The following is a 19,251-nucleotide window of genomic DNA, read 5'->3' as shown; positions in this document are numbered from 1 at the left end:
TCACAAAACAACGACATTTGTTTCCGGTTTGAGTGTGCGTCGAGATCGTGTGCGTCACTGCGCCGGAAGTTTACCTGAGGGAGCTGGTTTTTCGGCGTTTCCTCAGTCAGACCGCCGGCCATCGCTATGGATGAGTACCAGGGTTCGGACGAGGTGCGAGCCCGTCCAGAGGGAGGGAATCCCTGGGCCCTGTAATCCCTGGGCCCTCACAGGAGGAAATGTTTAGATTTTTTTTTACACCTCGTCGGCCAGGCCCGTCCGTTCCCATGGCGACTCGTGCTTTCCGCCCATTACGCTCCTCTCGCTCCTCTTTCGTCCTCTTACGCTCCTCTTTCGCGCCTCTTACGCTCCTCGTACGCTCCTCTTTCGCTCCTCTTTCGTCCTCTTACGCTCTTCTTTCGCGCCTCTTACGCTCCTCGTACGCTCCTCTTTCGCTCCTCTTTCGTCCTCTTACGCTCTTCTTTCGCGCCTCTTACGCTCCTCTTTCGCTCCTCTTCCCCCCAAACATTCGTTACATGATGACTTATCAACATCCGTGTTACCCGACGTGACTCCCCTTACATTGTGAGCAACACTTTCCCTCTTTTCCCCTCATTTAACCCCCACTTCTTCCTCCTCCTCGTCTCCACCTCTCCGTGCTCCCAGGACGTTGTGCTTTGACTGCTCCCTGTGTTGTGTCGTCGACCGACATGACGCTCGTCGACCGTTGGAATATTTCATCGTTCCCTTGTGGTGGATGATGTGAAATTATGGTTTTGATGATAACGATATAAAATATTCATAACAAACAGCCTAGCCCCTCCCCCTACCCCCCTCCCCTTCCAGCATGAACCTCAATGGTACCTTTGTGACGCTCATGGTTTGTTCTACAGGTGGGGTGATTAACACCAGAGCATGCATGTTGAGCGCAGTGTTCACTGCTCGAGCTTTCTCGGCTCATTCACCCATTCCTGTGCTGTGCGTTTCTTACAGACTGTTTTTGTCACTGAAGAGGTGAGCAACATCATTAAGGAGGTGAGTGTGCTCGTGGGTTCACGTATAAATGTGCTTTCTTAATGCGGGTTATTCGGTACAGAGAACCCCGGTGGCTTGCCGATTAATCGGCGAAGGTTCGACGCACCGGGCAACGTGAGCTCGGAGATACTTCTGGAAATCCTGTTCCTTCACGACACGTTCGGCCGAGAGCCCACAAACCATCTGACAAACTTGCTCCTCCTGCTGCTGCTAAATTTGGACCGACTCTCAGCTTGAGGAAAACCGAAGTCACGGTGCAAGCAGCACCCTGAGCTAATAACGATCGAGGGTGCAGAACTTGAGCGAGTCCGTCAGTTCACCTACCTTGATAGTGTTCTCCAAGATGATGTCAACCTGGATTCAGACATAGCCAGCCATATTAACAAAGCCTCAAAAGCCTTTGGTCTGCTGATTATCAGAGGGTGGAGAGTTAGAAGGAGCCATCTTCACACTAAAATCCAAATGTACCGGGCGGTTGTCCTCACCACACTGCTCGATGGGTCGGAGACCTGGACAACGTACCGACACCACATGAAGCACTTTGAGGCTTTCCATAAGCGTGTCTCATGGCAGCAGCACGTATGTAACTATAGAGTGCTGGAGCAAGCCAGGTTGTCGAGCATAGAGGCAACGCTGATGAACGCACTGCAACGTTCGATTGCACATGTTGCTTGTACGCCGGACACTCGTCTGCCGAAGCAAATGTTTTTTGGACGGATGAAAGATGGCAAATGACATCGAGGTGGTCCGAAGCGTAGATTCGAGGATGTGATTAAAGAACATCTGAAAGCGACCTTGGGCTTGGGAGGATATCGTGCGTGACGGAGCAAAATGGAGAGTAGCAGTACAGAGTGGTGTGAGAACAGCTGAAACCAATCATGTAAATAACCTGAAGGAGAGGTGTGTTCGAAGGAAGGAACGAACGAGTGTAAATAGCAACCGATGAAACGGATGCCACATGGATCTGCCGAGTGTGCCAGAGAGTGTGTAGACTGTAGATCAAGGATAGGGCTTCACTCGCATGAACGTGTGCACAGAGGCCAATAGCGCACCGAAACATTGTGACAGTCACCGTCGACACCGACGGACAGCCATCATTATGGAAAGCATGTACAAGTAGGGAGTTTAAAAGCGAGATCGCATTGGCAGGTTCGCTGACTGGCCGTGGATGGGACGTGGACCCACCGTTCGGAGATCTTTACAGCCAACTTAAATAAATGATGATTGTGAGAAACTGATGTCAAGAAGCTCGTGAGGAGGATCGAGTAGAAATGAATGAATGATTGAAAGTCCATTCGGTGTGACGTGCAGTGTGTGGAGGCGGCCATTGGCGGAATGTCTTACCAACACAGCAAGGTCAACCAGTGGTCATCGAACATCGTGGATCAATGTCTAAATCACCTGGCAAAGCTGAACAAGCCTTTCAAGTACATCGGTGAGAAGCAAAATAAATTGTCCTGGAGGATTGAAAGACTCCATGCTCGTTTTGTTACATCATCACGTTAATCAGATAAAATGGACTAGCTCTGTTTCGGTTAAACAAGTGTTGATAATTCCAGCAACTTTATATCGAAATTGTTTTGAAAGGTTAGAAAAATCATGTTATTTTGACTCGAAAGATGCTGCTTTGTTCGAGCATGACCGTCGGTCTTGGTGGCATCTCGGTCTCTGTTTATACCTCCGTAAGCCAGGAGGCCTGTAACGGCAGACTGTTTCCCACAGTGACTTGCACCATTGTACAGAAGAATGGTGCTGGCCTGCACTTGGCCAGCTCGTGCTTTTGGGACAACACTACTGACGGTACTCTCCCCTTAGACTCTTCCCCCTCACTCAGACTCCTCTTACACCCCCACCCACTTTGGGCCTTCAAAGCTATTTAACACATTAACATGTTGTATAAACATGGATCCTATCATTGGGTGAAAGCATCTGAGAGTTTTTAATGCATTTTTCCCTGAAAGCATGATGTGTATCTACACAGGAAGCTGCACCGTCAGATGGGAAAACAAAACGATTTACTGCATTGTGTCCGTGTTTGGCCTCGCCATCTGAGCACGTATCTCAAACGGAGGACCCTGCAGCACATGGTCCCTCGGCACAAAGGAGGGGAGAATAATGGAGTCTGTGTCGACATGAATACTTGAGTTTAACACTTTTGCATTTCCCATTGTTGTTTGCACCGTCCCATACGAGTCGTGACGCAGACCGACTGACATGTTTCGGATGAGCCGTGAACATTACAGGAGACCATGTGACCGAAACATTTGCTTTTTACATGTACTTATTGTCCTCGCATCTTCACCCAGACGATGACCATTAGCAAAACTGCAATTTAAAGATGTTACCCAAAATGCATTGCAATATCAACTCTTTTGATTGTATTGTTTAATATTAAAAGGAAAGCAAACAGACTTTCACTGGCTCTTTAAATTCTGTCAACATGAAGCGTACAAATCGACTCTTTGTGTTTAAATACAGATGGGACAACATGGAGGGTGGGGAGGGGGGTGAGAGAACACCTTTCCTCGCAGAGAAAGGGAAAATCAGCGTGTTGTCATTCCTTAAGTAGGCGAGCGTACGTCACAAAAATCTTCGAGTAACGGCGCCACGAGCATCGCCCTCCTCGAGTAGGTGAGCGGACGTCAAAGTCTTCCAGTAACCGCGCCACGAGCAGGTGAGCGTACGTCACAAAAATCTTCCAGTAACCGCGCCACGAGCATCGCCCTCCTCGAGCCGGTGAGCGTACGTCACAAAAATCTTCCAGTAACTGCGCCGTGAGCATCACCCTCCTCCAGCAGGTGAGCGTACGTCACAAAAATCTTCCAGTAAGTGTGGTTTACGATTGTACTATGAGCAAATCCGTTTAATTAAATGTACAAAGGACGTTTTGTTTTCCACATTGGTATGACTTGCACATGACACTCTCTGCTCCATTCGTCCTGAAAACATGATGTGTATCTGCAGCCATAGTTCCTGGTGGCAGTCCTCGTCATACCTCTTCTTCGGAATCACTTAATGTGAGACGCATGAAAGGTTGCGACTCTAGGGAGAGAAAGTGTGTGGTCATATTAAAAGTCCAGCCCAGGAACGAAGTACTTCATCTCCCTTAACTCATCATATGAGATTGTTTCACAGCTTTAGTGACAAACCACCTGTAGGCACAAAGGTAACTGCGTGTTGTTTACACACACTGTTATGGTGATGCCTGCCCGTGCAATTTACCATCATGCTTCCGTTGTCCTTGGAGCTGGTAGACTCTCCGGAGCATCGGCATCGAGTCACCACTTGCTGTCCATTCTGAAAAAAAATCGGAAACTTATCAGAAAAGGCAGCTATGTGGACAAAAACTTGGAAAATGTGTCTGACAGCCCTTAAAGATGTGCTGAGGATTAGAGGACAACCTGATCGACCGGGTGCCCATGAACCTCGGCACACGGACAATGACAACATGGAGCCGTTGTCCAAAACATCAGCTGTTTGCTCAACTTTAACCCCTTAGTCTATCCATTTACTTTCAACATGCACATACAATTTGGTGTGCTGGCAAGGTCCACCATGGTACTGGACCCGAATCGTGTAAAAGTTACCGTGAGATGTCTCGACATCTATTTTCATTTTTCAACACTATTGCATTACATGCAGGACAGGAATCAAAGTTGAAAGTCCAGTTTAAGACGGGGCAGACATGATCACACATCAACAAACGCCAGCATCGGCACTCACGCCCAAAAGGCGCGAGTGCCCATCTCGGCCCATGTTTGGTGAGCAATTCAAAATGGTGATATTTCCAGAAAATGATACTTTCTTCTGGAAAACATTGTACACTTGGAAAACTGGGATCTACTCCAACCATATTTGGCTTTGCTGGACAACACTGTTGAGTTTTTGTGATGTAAAACGCCAAGTGATCAATTTTGAAATTTTTGTCATCTATACTAATAAAAGGAGTCATGTCTGTTTGTTTGTCATGTTATACCTTGATAACGGATTAACAAATTTCAATAAATCGAACTACGTTGGATTCAGGAAACTCCCGGGAAAGTTTGTGACGGAAAAAAAAAAACTTTCTTTTTAGTTGTCCTTTTTTTTTCATGGCTAAATGGGCACACGTGGCGAAACTGCAAATGCTGACTTGCGACGCTGGTTATCCCCTTACTCCCAGGAATCCTTTTTCTCCTTGTCCTATTAATTAGCCATCACAGCAAAGTAAAACAAAACAAAACTGCTGAACCAAATTTTGCATGTTGCCCAAGGGTACCCCAAGTATGGTTTCTGTTGGAGTATCATATCTGAGAGAGATGGGGTTGATGGTGGGAGAAGACCCCAATTCTCTCGATCTGAATGTACATCATATAGCGCCACCCGGTGGTATCCAGTATTACAAATCATCATCTTCTTACATAAAGAAAGTTGAAACAATTTGATAATATACATTATGGTGATATTGAATTCTGAGTGAGAATAATTCGAAATGTGTCATTTAAATAATAATTGTGGGTTCAAACGAAAGAATCCAACATTGAGCTTCATCGTGAAGCGGAAGTGATTTTTGCTTGCACCATATATAAGCAGCAACGATGGTTGATGAAGGTGATGTTAGCTGACTTCCCCGCAGATGGAAGATGACCTCGGGCAAATGATAGGGTGAATAGGGAAGAATGTACACATTACCTCCATTATGTTAAGATGTACCGTACTCTTAGTACCTACCCTTCATCCAGTCCCAAGAACCTCACCTCTGTTTGTGAACTTGGAGGGAGAGTAGACAAACGCGAGCGTGTAGATGTAGTAATTCAAGACTCCAAAAAACGTCAGAAATTCTGCTGGTAATCCCTAGTTAAAGGGTTTGTTTTGCTCGTGCATTGAAAGTGACTAATTTCAAAAAGACAGTCACGTAACCGTTGGCATTGTATGAGTACATACGGTGTCACCATGGTAAGTAATAAATAAACAGGTATTTTTTGATGAATCCACAAACAGTTGTGATGAGGTTAAAGCAAATGATAACCATTTTTAATAGTGTTAATTTAACTAGTGATTACTTCAATATACTTCTTGCACTCCTTCATGGAGCCAGTTTCTGTAAAAATGAAAAACTGTCCTCGGTTATGCAGGTGAAATGAGGAGGTGGAATGAAGAACTCATCTTGCTCGTGAAGGCTATTGTCTATCTGCTTTGGCGGACGGGTAGAACAATGGATGAAATCATGAAGATGTTGATCGAGGTTATACTAACCGCCATGGGAAGCAAGGAGAAGCTGACGTTTTGGACGTTAACCCTTCATTGGAGCAAAAGAGCATGAGGGTTAACGCTTGAGAAGCTTCTTGCTTCCCACAGCAGTTAGCTTACCTCCATCAATGTCCTGTTGCTTTCGTCCAGAGAAGAATGGAAGTGGTTCCAATGACACTGTAAACATTGTTTCACTGGTTATTATTTTTATGGCACGTTCAAGGGATTTACCCACAATTTGTAGGAACGGTGCACATAGCAGGATCCGATACGGCACCGTCAGAAGATTCGGAAGCACAACACAGGATCTGACATGGCACTGTCATCTGAGCCTGGTGTTGCTGGAATTGCATGTTAAAGCCCAAATGCTGTTGGTTTGTCCTTCATCATCTCTGGTCCTTGCAAGTATAGTGACATGTGCCAGAGTTGTCATATGTCATAGTTACCTCTGCCAACGAAGGTGGACAGAGGTTATGTATTCACCCTTGTCTGTCTGTCTGAGTAGGATATCTCAAAGTTGGAGACAGATTCGGACGAAACTTGGTGGATGAGGTGGCTGGGTGGGTGAGAAGATTAAGCCGATTAGATTTTTGTTCGGGTCCGGGATGCAGATCCGGCCTATCAGTGAGATGCAAAACAAACTGTTCAGCCTAATGGAGGTATGCGCTCTACCAAGTGGCATTCTAGTCCTGCCTGTCATATGTGGAAGGTCCTCAATGGGTCTTAGATAAGTATACAAACAAAGTAGTTAAAAAAACAACAAACCTGTGTGTCTCATTCTGAGCCCCCCCCCACCCCCCCAGAGGACTTTGACCTGCTTGATGGATGCTAAACTTGCAGTGTTTTCCATCCATAGGGCTCACTTGGGCGGCCGCCTAAGTCAATTTCTGGCCGCCCAACTGCTTTTAAATTTAAAAAATAAAAAAAAAAGATTAAAAAAAAAGATTTTAAATATTTATGGTGAAGATACACACATGCTAAATCTAAGATATGTTGTAAGTGAGAATATTTTTTACAAAATTGATGATGCCAAGATAATAATTTGTGTCTCTACTTGCATGCCCAGAATGCACCTACGAGCATGTAAAATTGCTAAATTTCCTTGGGGAGAACCCCCAGACCCCCTGACAGCGAAAGGGGGAGAGGCCCCCCCTCTCCCACTCTCCCCCCCCCCCCTGCGCCCACTTGTCGTGGCCGCAAAATTATACATGTTGGCAGTTTACCCAAGTCATTTTTAAACCCTAGGGAAAACCCTGAACTTGAAGGGAATGTTCTGGATGGATAAGCTCACATTCACATGTGGAGTTGTAATTTGGTTGTGTGGTTTATGGTTGTACGTTAAAAGGCTCGGTTATGATGCATACACTGGTTACTAGGTGAGTGCTGTTCACCATATTAACTGAGATCCATTTCTCCAGCCACATTAGGAAAGGATATAGTTCTGGTAGTGAGTCGAGAGCTCAGCCACAAAATTGTTTTGCAGAACATGTGTGCCAAAGCGTAGGAAAAGAACAGTCAAGCTGCAAACACAACCATCAAAAAAGTCAAGTCATGATATCAGACCCTGTCTCACAAGGTACTTTCCATACATAATCCACCAAGTTAGCACCAAACCACAGGAAGACATGCAAAGTAGAATTACGAGCCCTTTACTCGGATTCAGAAAAGGTAGCGTGTTATTCGAGTATTAAACAAATGCTCGGGGAGAAACGTCAGGTCAGGTATGAGAGCATGTGCCGGAGCAGCGTGTTGCTGCGTCCACTTTTCACCACTACTCCAGAGGCCTCCGTCTGGCCATCCTCCAGGCTGATGTCTGGCTCATCCCCATCTCCTTGAGATGCCGAAACATGACAGGGTAAAATACATGATCCCTCAATTTCAGGATAAGTTATTCAAAAATTTCAATTCCAGGGAGAAATTAAATCGACGTCTTCATTTCAGGGTAAATCGATCGACGTCTCTATTCTCAGGAAAATAAATTGATCAAAATCTCAATTTCAGAGAACATTCATCAAAATCGTAATTTCAGGGAAGATTAATCAAAACCTCAATTTTGGGGAATATTAATCAAAATCTCAATTTCGGGGAAGATTAATCGAAATCTCAATTTCGGGGAATATTAATCAAAATCTCAATGTCTGGGAAGATTAATCAAAATCTCAATTTCGGGGAAGATTAATCAAAATCTCAATTTCAGGGAAGAAAGATTAATCGAAATCTCAATTTTGGGGAAGATTAATCGAAATCTCAATTTTGGGGAAGATTAATCAAAATCTCAATTTTGGGGAAGATTAATCAAAATCTCAATTTTGGGGAAGATTAATCGAAATCTCAATTTCTGGGAAGATTATCGAAACCTCAATTTTGGGGAAGATTAATCGAAATCTCAATTTTGGGGAAGATTAATCAAAATCTCAATTTCTGGGAAGATTAATCAAAACCTCAATTTTGGGGAAGATTAATGAAAACCTCAATTTCTGGGAAGATTAATCAAAATCTGAATTATGGGGAAGATCAATCAAAATCTCAATTTCTGGCAAGATTAACCAAAATCTCAATTTCTGGGAAGATTAACCAAAATCTCAATTTCTGGGAAGATTAATCAAAATTTCAATTTCGGGGAAGAGTAATCAAAATCTCAATTTCGGGGAAGATTAATCAACATCTAAATTTCAGGAAAGACATCAAAATTTCAATTTCTGGGAAGATTAACCAAAATCTCAATCTCTGGCAAGATTAACCAAAATCTCAATTTCTGGGACGATTAATGAAAATCGAAATTTTGGGGCAGATTAATCAAAATCTCAATTTCTGGGAAGATTAATCAAAATCTCAATTTCCGAAAAGACTCATCAAAAACTCAATTTCTGGCATGATTAATCAAAATCTCAATTTCAGGAAAGACTAATCAAAAAATCAATTTCTGGCAAGATTCACCAAAATCTCAATTTCTGGCAAGATTAACCAAAATCTCAATTTCTGGGATGAGTAATCAAAATCTCAATTTTTGGGAAGATTTGTCAAAATCTCTTTCTGCAAACATGAATCAAAATCTCAATTTCAGGAAAGACTCATAAAAATCTCACTTTCTGGCAAGATTAATCAAAATCCCAATTTCTGGCAAGATTAACCAAAATCTCAATTTCGGGGAAGATTAATCAAAATCTCTTTCAGGGAACATTAATCAAACTCTCACTTTCGGGGAATATTATTTAAAATCCCTTTTTGATTAATGTTTGCCCCAAAAAATTGATTAAAGCAATTAACCCCAAAAATTTTTTTGGGGCAAATCAACCGGAATCTCAATTTCAGGGTAAATCGACCGGAATGTCTGTCAGGGTAAATCAATCAAAATCTCTATTTTGGGATAAATCAATCAACATCCCAATTTCATGAAAAATGAACAGACATCTCAGTTTCAGGGGGATATGAATGAATATCTCACTTTCAGGGGTAATTGGATCAGCATTTCATTTTATTGGGGAGGGGGAGACATGTCCACCTGATGATCAACTCGATGAATGTGAGGGCAGCGAGGAACTTGAGTCGCAAATTTGGAATCAAAACCTTCACAATAGTCATCTCATCTGGAAATGCAAGAGGTATGGGGTTAGGTATGGAGAGGTACGGCTGTTTGAGAGGAATTCCAATGAGAGAACACCATGTTGAAGTCACCGTCGTGAGCAGGCCGCTGCCGTCTCCTCCAGGCAGCTATTACCATAGCCAGGAAGTAGATTATGTACAGTGCACCGAGGAAGCAGAATGCTATACGCACCACCTGTGCACAAACACACCGTCACAAATGTCACATGCTCCACTAGAAACCATACACCATCCAGGCTGAGATACCTGATAGTTTTAAACTCACCAAGAATGCACCTGCATCCACTTGGGAATGGTAAGATGGATCGTGTCCTTCATTCACACTATGAGAAATAAAACAAGTTGTGTAGAGAATCGTCCAGGTTTGGGAATAATGGATAACACAAGCTAGATGAAACATAACAGGGATAATAGTGAAGGTGAGAATGAGAGATGCAGCTGTACCAGGTGGGAGTATGATGATATGTATGACAGCGATTATCACAATAACAGTTGTCAGGGATTATTACGCAGCTGATAAAAAAAGCAACGTACATTTTCCAGATGCCAAGAGTAAGAGCCAGAGCCCAGAGTGGACCGATGATGAGGACTTTTGGCATATAGAAAGTCAATCGGTGCCGTGGGGGCTGCAGGGGATCAAGGGATGATGAAGATAAAAGAGATCAGCAATGTTTGGAAGGCTACTCCGATGCACGACGAGGGCTGGCTTTCTGCCATTGTGTAATGCACACAGAACATCACGGCGTTTTATAATGGAAGGGCCGGTCGATACCTCAAGAAGCAAGCAATGCGCAGAGCAGAGCCAGAAAAGCAGCAGTGCCGACAGAAAGCATGTCTGAAATGTCACGTCAACCACTGCAGCCGACCAGTGTCGCAAAAGTAGAGACAGAGGGAAAGCAGGATCTGTTGGGACAAGCATGAGGGTTTGTATGTGATACCACACTCACGATACAACATTGTTGTTGGCCACGTGGGGCTGGTACTGTATTTGTTCTGTTGCGGAGGTGGTTTGAATGTGCCTTGCATGATTCCAATCGAGTTGGAAAACGCTCAAAAGAATAATAATAATAATTATAATCCTAAAACCCAACATTTTACTCCAATGAGGCCTTCAGGCCTATGACATGGAGTTGGTTGTGTGGTGTGGTATAAAGGCATGCTGTTCCATGAGGCGGACTTGGTTGCGATGTCATCCTGTGATGTGTACATTCTCATTAGTCTGAATGTGAGGAAACCAAATCAATTATATTTCAATTTTAAAAAAATCATAATAAATAACCGATTTGAAACCATAAAAGTGGAACCCCCCCCCACCCACCCCGAAAATGGCAGATGGGGACACGTGACGCGGCGGACACCATGCCAGTGTGGTAGACAACCATGCAACACAGTGGAAATAAGAGAATACAAGTTGCTTGCACTTCATTTCATGATAGACCCATACCATTGTAAAGGAGGAGTAGAGGCAACAAAGCCATCAACCATGACTGTTCCACAGTCCACGATGCCATCGGGATGGAGAGTATCTTCCAGCCGTAGACACACTGTGTGTGTGTGTAGAGAGAGGACACACTGACATTTCTCATCAAACTAGCGATTCATGATCACATTGTTGGATCTGCAGCTTCACTTCACATCATCATTAGCCTACTGTTAAATTAATTATTAGAAAGTCCAGTCACATGACATGATGCAGGCTTCGTCTGATGCCTGTTTACATAGACAGCCAATAACCATTCATGGTTAAAGGCTCAACTATAACTGGTGAGCTAAGCTGTGATACCGTTTGAGTTGGAGCATGATCATTCATGACCAGTTCAGAAAATTCAACCATTGATGAGCAAAGGAGTGGTCCTGGGTCCTACCATGACAATGAAGGTGCACAGGATGAAGGCAAAACGGAACCAGATCTCCAACATGGTGAAAGCCGGGTTGTACGTTTTGAACTGCAGGAGGTCCAAGAGATCTCAATTAGTTCTGCCCCCTCCTCCATTCCAAAGAGAACAGCAGCATGGCAGTAACTCACCATGAAGTGCACTTCAGAGTCTTCCATCAGGGCAGCAACAAGACCATCAATGGAAACGCTCACCCGGTACTGAGTGTACGCCACCGAACCAAGGTGCAAAATCACCATATCCTCACACATTTCCTGCCGTTTGCACCACAAAAAAAAAAATAACAACAATCTGAATTAAATTGGTGTCAGGGTACGAGATGTACAACCCACGATTGCATTACAACATCACCTGGATTAAAATCTCGACCCGGATATAAACCGCCACCCGAGTGTGTCACTGGCAGGGTGATTCAACAAAGTGTGTGCCGTGCCTCGGACGGACGTTAAACTGGGTGTCCCGTCTGCCGGCATTAGTTGGTGGGCGTTAAAGATCCCACGGTGTCCTTTGCAAAGAGTAGGCGAGCTATCGCAAGCACCCTGAACAGAGTACAAATTCCTGCCCTAACCGACAGAGGGCACTGCATCAGCGGCACAGCCACACCCCCTGGAAGTAATGTTACCTGCAGCCACATGCTGTATAACACAGAAGACGAAGATGCGATATGCCTGCCCCTTCCATTATACAGCCAACAGTAAGATCATTTTACAGATTCTTTTGATTGGCTGGCTGTAATTTTCTCCCACCTTCTCAGGGGTGAAGCCGTAAACTTATTACTGGTTGTACAATCTGGTGAGCGAGGGTCATTCAACCAACACATTGCAGCACCAGCAGATCCTTACTGGTGAAGGTCATGACGCGGGTCTGTGTTGATTCAATTAAAATATGATTAATTAGAGCGAAGTCGATTGCACGTCATCGTAAATCCCTAAGCTTCCCGTCTAAAGGTAATTTGAAAGATGGCAAAAAGTTCCACCAGGAATGAGGCGATATCAAACTTGAGCTAAAAAAAAAAAAAATGAAAAAAACAATCTTGTTTTGACCCCTGTGACCCCAAGTTCTCACTCCCTGGGGGCATGAACCAGGGGTCAAATAAAATAAAAAAAACACATATTTCATGTGTCCCCCCAATGTTGATTGTATGTACGAAGTTTCATTAGAAAATATTTTTAAATGTGTCCATAATCGCATCTTTTGGGATTTGACCTTTTGACTCCACCATAGGGCCCCAAGAAGGAGGAGTAGGAGGAGGGGGAGGAGGAGGAGATTGGGACCATACTCTGTGCAGATCGTTGGTGCTGCAAAAGCAATCTCCTTGACGATTGAGCACAATCCTGGACGGGTCACCACTCCGACACAGGATACCAGCAAGCTGGCACTCATTTTACCGACCTCAGAAGGATGACAGGCTGAGTCAACCCCACCTGGTATTAATTCAACAGCCAAGTGGGATTTGAACTCAGGATCATAGGATCCAAAGCCCACCACCCGAACCATTCAGCCAACAACAGGTATAGAGAGACAGAAGCCGATTACAATACTCCCCCAACCCCCCCCCCCCCGCCCCATGTCTTTTAAGAAAAGGTGTGGATTCTAAATATGGCTCCAGCCTTAATCAATGATGGTAGCATTTTTTCTGGGGTTGGGATTGCACTGCGGACACAGACCACCATCTTTAACGGTTGACCACGGTCACCGCTTCCTACCTGTGAGCATCGCAGCGACCGCTTTCGAGGTTGAACGGTGTCCCGCCGCAGGAGTTCCCTGCTTCCTTCACTCGTGGAGCCGACCAAGCCAACGGACACGTTCAGGTTTACGTGTAGGGGAACGGCTTCGGGGGGTAAACAACAACAAAACAACAACAAAAAATGTCCAAGTCAAGTCCCAGCGCAGAGAGAATCATCATGATGCGTAAAGTGCATAGTTGCCGCCATGTCACGGCCTGAGGCCTACGTGGGGCTTGTTGCAGCTGCACGCGGCACAGGAGCCAGACCTGCTGGTGAAATGCGGTGAATGTTGGTGATCGAAGGGAAAACTCCCTTGAGTTCTGGAGCACAGGACACGTCGTTCGTTAGTCATACGATGAGAAACAACGGAGATTGGTTTCAGCGAGTGTTCTACCCCATTATTCATGAAATTCCACGGTTAAGTGAAAGTTGTGACAGTTTTAGAGGAAAAGGCACATCACAACAGTGGTGGTTTTGAATGAACTCTGAATCACAGCAAAAAGTAAAAGTCATGAATCGTAGATGAAGTCACCTTCGGATTCTTGCCATGTGGCGGCTTGATCACCTTGGCAATGCTCGAAGCGGTAATCGCTGGACCTGGGACAAAACGCAGCCTCTAAGCACGTTTCCATACTTTATATGTCTAACCAAAAGGACATCGCAAGTGAGGTCCACATTATGCATCTTCAACAACACACCTTCACCAAAGACCGTCTGAGCAGGTGCATCACGCATCGCATCGTTTGATACTCACCACTGACTCCGATGAGGAATGTGATAAACACGGCGCCAAAGAAAGACACCAAGACCAAAACAAAGCGTGACCGACTCAGCGTGTACAGCTGCAGTGTCTGCCAATTGGCTGTCCTGCAGAGAGAGAGAGAGAGAGAGAGAGAGAGAGAGAGAGAGGCAAACAAAGGCTTTGGTAGCAATCAGCAGTTTGCAGCAAAGATTGATATCAAAAACATTTTCCACCTTTAGTCAGAAATTAAAAAAAAACAAAAAAAACTACATAACAGACAGGCACACACAACCCTCTCTACCTTCATGATACCTACAGGTTATACGAGTAAATATAAATAACTTCAACACACGAAGAGGCCGTTTGACCCATCGTGCCTGCGCGACATCAACCGGACGATTAATAAATTGGTTCATCAACAATTTATCTGGGGGGAGAAGAGTGGGGAGAAGAGTGGGGGCAGATATGGTGACATCACCAGGGAGTTGTATATGTGTAGGTACACACAAACACACACAATGTAAAGTCTTTGGTAGGTATCGGCCAGGGTTTGAACCACTGACCTCTCAGACGCTCGAACCATTATGCCACCGAGTCTGCTGCACATACAGTGCCCTCCATAACTGGTAGTATTTGGTTGCATATCTAAATACCCCCCCCCCCATGAACTCCTTGGTTGTGATGGTAGTGTGCTTTGGGTCGTTGTCTTGTTACATGGTGAAGTGCCACCCAATGAGTTTGGAGGCATTTTCTTGTACATAAGCAGACAAAATGTTTCTGTACACTTCCACATTCATTCTGCTGCTGCCATCATTAGTTACATCATCAATAAAGATGAGTGAGCCAGTTCCAGAGGCAAGTCATGCAAGTCCAAGCCATGACACTACTCCCACCAGGAAGTGGTATGCTTTAGATCGTACGCGGTCCCTTCCTTTCTCCACGCTTTCGCCTTTCCATCACTTTGGTAAAGGTTTATCTTGGTCTCATCTGTCCAGAAAACTTTGTTCCAGAACTCCACGAGCTCACCTCTGTATTTCTTGACAAATTCGAATCTGGACTTTGTATTTTTTTTTGGTGTTGCATCTTGCGGCGTCGCCTTCGTAACTCTGCTGTCAAAGTCTTCTGTGAACACGTGGAGGAACATGCAGTAGCATAACCGGATGCAGCAGCTTGCGAGATGGCAAGGCAGAGAAGATGGTCTCCTTTCACATACCATATGGGTCACATTCCTTTATTGTGTGAAATGCAATTCCGTTGATGCATTCCTTTCATGCCTTTGATTTGATGTGTTTAAATTCCCAGAGGGATATATAAATATATATATATATATATATATATAAATATATGAGCTAGTTCAACCAAGTACAGCATGTGTGGACAGACTGCTATGACCCCATTGGTTGGACAGCCGGCCTGACTCCACCCACAATTGTGACCTAAAAAGAAAGTCATACGGCTGCCATTTTGTGAAGCCACGTCGTCCCAGGCATCAGGTCTTCGGCTGCAGGCCTCTGCTGTCAGCCAAGTGGAAATGGAGTTACCCGAGCTATATAACCACAATATATTACGGTATATATGTACATAAGCTGTAGGCGTGTTTTTGTTTTATGGATGTACCCCGGGTTATTTTTATTATTTCTGGGAGTGATTGCAGCAGCAGTCTGTGGCCTATACACCCCCCAAACAAAAGCATGAGCAATTTGTGAGATAAATTAAGGTTTTTGTGCATACTTTCGGTTTTAGCACGAGTTTTCAAGGCTGAATGATGTGAAAATACAAAAGGGTTTTCCTTCATTTTGACAGGCTTTTCTGCAAGGACATATAAATTGTAACAGCCGCAAGAGAGTCCCAGTTACCCAGTTTGAGTTCCGTGGGTCATGTCAAAACGACTGCAACCACCAGCTAAGTCAAAAATCCCGAGCAAGTTCCCGGACTTATTTATCACTCTACGATATTCATTGGGACCATTTATTTAACCGAGTGATGCACCGATCGGGACCATACTCTGTGCAGAGCATTGGTGCCACCAAAGCAGTCTCCTTGGCTGTTGGGCACAATCCTGGACGGGTCGCCACTCTGACACAGGATACCAGCAAGCTGGCACTCATTTTGCCGACCTCAGAAGTATGACAGGCAGAGTCAACCACACCTGGTGTTAATTCAACAGCCGAGCAAGATTTCAACTCAGGACCCTAGGATCTGAAGCCCACCACTCCAGCCATGAAGCCAACACCAGGCATACAAGTATGGATACAATGTGTGATTTGTCAATTATGAAGGCAGCGAGTGCAGGATGCATGCAACACAAGGCACTGAGAGATAAATTAGCGCTACTCTAGCCCTGTACACTGATTTTGGTGCGTGGTATGAGATCATAGGAAAATTTGAAGTTGTCTTTTTCATCGTATTTTGAGTAAATAAATTGGGGTCATCCTTTTTCTGATATTGATATCATGTATTTAAGGATTGTAAACACCTTACTCTTCGATGTGTTGGTGATATACCGATTTTTGTTTGTAGATGTGCCGATTTTTGTTTGTCGATGTACCGATTTTTGTTTGTAGATGTACCAATTTTGGTTTGTAGATGTACCAATTTTGGTTTGTAGATGTGCCGATTTTTGTTTGTAGATGGACCGATTTTTATTTGTCAATACACCAATTTTTGTTTGAAGATGTTCCAATTTTTGTTTGTAGATGTACCGATTTTTGTTTGGAGATGTGCCGATTTTTGTTTGTAGATGGACCGATTTTTATTTGTCAATACACCAATTTTTGTTTGTAGATGTACCAACTCTTGTTTGTAGATGTACCGATTTTTGTTTGTAGATATGCTGATTTTTGTTTGTAACTGCACCAATTTTTGTTTGTAGCTATGCAGATTTTTGTTTGTAGATATACCGATTCTTGTTTGTAGATGTGTCGATTTTTGTTTGTAGATACACCAATTTTTGTCTGTAGATGTACCAACTCTTGTTTGTAGATGTACCGATTTTTGTTTGTAGATATGCTGATTTTTGTTTGTAGCTGTACCAATTTTTGTTTGTAGATATGCAGATTTTTGTTTGTAGCTGTACCAATTTTTGTTTGTAGATATGCTGATTTTTGTTTGTAGATATGCTGATTTTTGTTTGTAGCTGTACCAATTTTTGTTTGTAGATATGCTGATTTTTGTTTGGAGATGTACCGATTTTTGTTTGTAGCAGTACCGATTTTTGTTTGTAGATATGCTGATTTTTGTTTGTAGCTGTACCAATTTTTGTTTGTAGATATGCAGATTTTTGTTTGTAGCTGTACCAATTTTTGTTTGTAGATTTGCCGATTTTTGTTTGTATATATGCCGATTTTTGTTTGGAGATGTACCGATTTTTGTTTGCAGCAATACCGATTTTTGTTTGTAGCAGTACCGATTTTTGTTTGTAGATATGCTGATTTTTGTTTGTAGATATACCGATTTTTGTTTGTAGATATACCGATTTTTGTTTGTAGATATACCGATATTTGTTTGCAGATGTTCCGATTTTTGTTTGTAGCTGTACCGGTTTTTGTTTGTAGATGTATCGATTTTTTTCATAACTAATTTTTCGGTATACCAGTATATTCAACTTTCCAATTTCCGTATATCCATGAAAGCGGTATATCGTTGTATCGCCAGAGCTTACTGTGAACAGGATATCTGAAAAAGTTGTGGACGGATTTGGATGAAACTTGGTGGATGAGTTGGTTAGGTGACAAGAACAAGCCGATTCAATTTTGGTTCAGGTCTGCAACCAGATCCAGCCTATCAGGGGATAAAAAAAACGTAACCTGTTCAGCCCGGCGGAGATACGCTCTGTAAATGCTGTTGTAGTTACCCTCATATTTGGGTCCGTTTGTTGTCTTGCCAAAACGAAGTTTTTGCAAGATATGTTAGTCAGCTTGTATGTTTTTTTTGTTTGTCTGTAATCATGTATAAAAAATTCTGCAGAGTAAAGTTATCATTGGAAATTTTTGTAACTTCGCATATCAAAGGCCTATAGAGGTCCCTTTCAGTGCACAAAATTTTGAAGGTCAAGGTCAAAGGTCAAGGTCACTTTGTCGCAAATCAGGGGAGTCGATGAAACCCTTATTTTTTGAGTAATTTTGATCGGATCGTCTTCAAACTTCATGGGAATATAGTTCATGGTCTGGCGCTCAGCTGATTAATTTTTGGTGGCGATTGGCCTTGACCTTCATGGTTAGCGCCTAATGTCAAACATATTTGACCCCAAGGTCAAATTTTCAAGTTTTAGGAACCATATCGTGTAGTACCTCAAATTGAACACCTCGACGAGTGCTTTCTAGATATGTCAAGCTTGAGACATTATGACGTCATTTGGTGACGTTATGAAGCAAACGTATATTTTTCATGGTTTCTCTGTAAAACGATTCTCATCGGAATCTCTCGTTGGCAGATATTCCTCAAGGAGTCGCTCCTGGTGGATAGCAGCTCTGTTCACCTCAGTGTGACCTTAAAGAAGTCACACGTGGTCACCTTTTGGCAAGATACGGGTCACCCTGCGGGTGACATTGGTTTATATTTTTTCTGTCTGTTTGTTTGTCCACACAAATCTTTTGTGTTTTTCTCCGCAAGTGCTTGTCCGATTGAGACGAAATTTTCAGCATTGGTGCGACTACTCATGTAGAATGTTTTAATGATAATTATGATGTCATAGGTTACGTGGTGTGGCAGCCATATTGGAAAAACGGAAAAACTTTGGACATCTGTATCTCTGAAACCGCACCAAGAAAAAATTGAAATTTGGCACATAGCAAGTAGTCCTCATGGGGAATGAGTGATTTTTTATGATCTCATCGGTGCCCTCATTATGACATCATAATTGCATATGTACAACGCCATGTGCAATCAGCATGAAAAATTTTGAGGGCAATTTAGAGATACAATGGTTCACAGAAAACAAAAAATCATGACATCATTGGTCATGTGATTTCGCAGCCATAATGTTTTTAAAAAAATTAAAACCCTCAAAAATCTTCTTCTCTGAAGTGGCTGAACAGATTGA

The 19,251-nt window shown here is 43.4% G+C and overlaps 2 protein-coding genes across 4 annotated transcripts in view; one reads left to right on the top strand and one right to left on the bottom strand.

The window, feature by feature from the left end:
• Positions 1 to 3,425, top strand: DYNLT1 (dynein light chain Tctex-type 1). Its single transcript, XM_085860223.1, has 5 exons — positions 1 to 153; positions 973 to 1,014; positions 2,326 to 2,449; positions 2,737 to 2,814; positions 2,996 to 3,425. The coding sequence occupies exons 1-5, from the start codon at positions 127 to 129 to the stop codon at positions 3,064 to 3,066; spliced, it is 342 nt and encodes a 113-aa protein (XP_085716349.1). The 5' UTR covers positions 1 to 126; the 3' UTR covers positions 3,067 to 3,425.
• LOC147010358 (transmembrane protein 181-like) overlaps positions 3,383 to 19,251 on the bottom strand; it is a 17,475-nt gene continuing 1,606 nt past the window's right edge. Inside the window, exons 2-17 of one of the 3 annotated variants that reach the window (XM_085860210.1) lie at positions 14,223 to 14,335; positions 14,001 to 14,065; positions 13,695 to 13,788; positions 13,448 to 13,572; positions 11,873 to 11,995; positions 11,712 to 11,792; positions 11,291 to 11,390; positions 10,619 to 10,749; positions 10,381 to 10,472; positions 10,112 to 10,169; positions 9,919 to 10,021; positions 9,746 to 9,830; positions 7,681 to 7,763; positions 5,751 to 5,840; positions 4,237 to 4,311; positions 3,383 to 4,056 (exon numbers count right to left, since the gene is read on the bottom strand). In XM_085860210.1, coding sequence (XP_085716336.1) covers positions 4,004 to 4,056; positions 4,237 to 4,311; positions 5,751 to 5,840; positions 7,681 to 7,763; positions 9,746 to 9,830; positions 9,919 to 10,021; positions 10,112 to 10,169; positions 10,381 to 10,472; positions 10,619 to 10,749; positions 11,291 to 11,390; positions 11,712 to 11,792; positions 11,873 to 11,995; positions 13,448 to 13,572; positions 13,695 to 13,788; positions 14,001 to 14,065; positions 14,223 to 14,335 — 1,471 coding nt within the window. In that variant the 3' untranslated portion in view covers positions 3,383 to 4,003. The other 2 variants (XM_085860211.1, XM_085860212.1) reach the window with 2 other exon arrangements.

Source organism: Eptatretus burgeri, chromosome 16 (genome assembly GCF_056783735.1).
Source record: "Eptatretus burgeri isolate ZD-2024b chromosome 16, Ebu_testis_v1, whole genome shotgun sequence".
Lineage (NCBI taxonomy): Eukaryota > Metazoa > Chordata > Myxini > Myxiniformes > Myxinidae > Eptatretus > Eptatretus burgeri.
The sequence above is the reverse complement of the archived record's forward strand: the minus strand, read 5'-3'. Positions and strand labels throughout refer to the sequence as shown.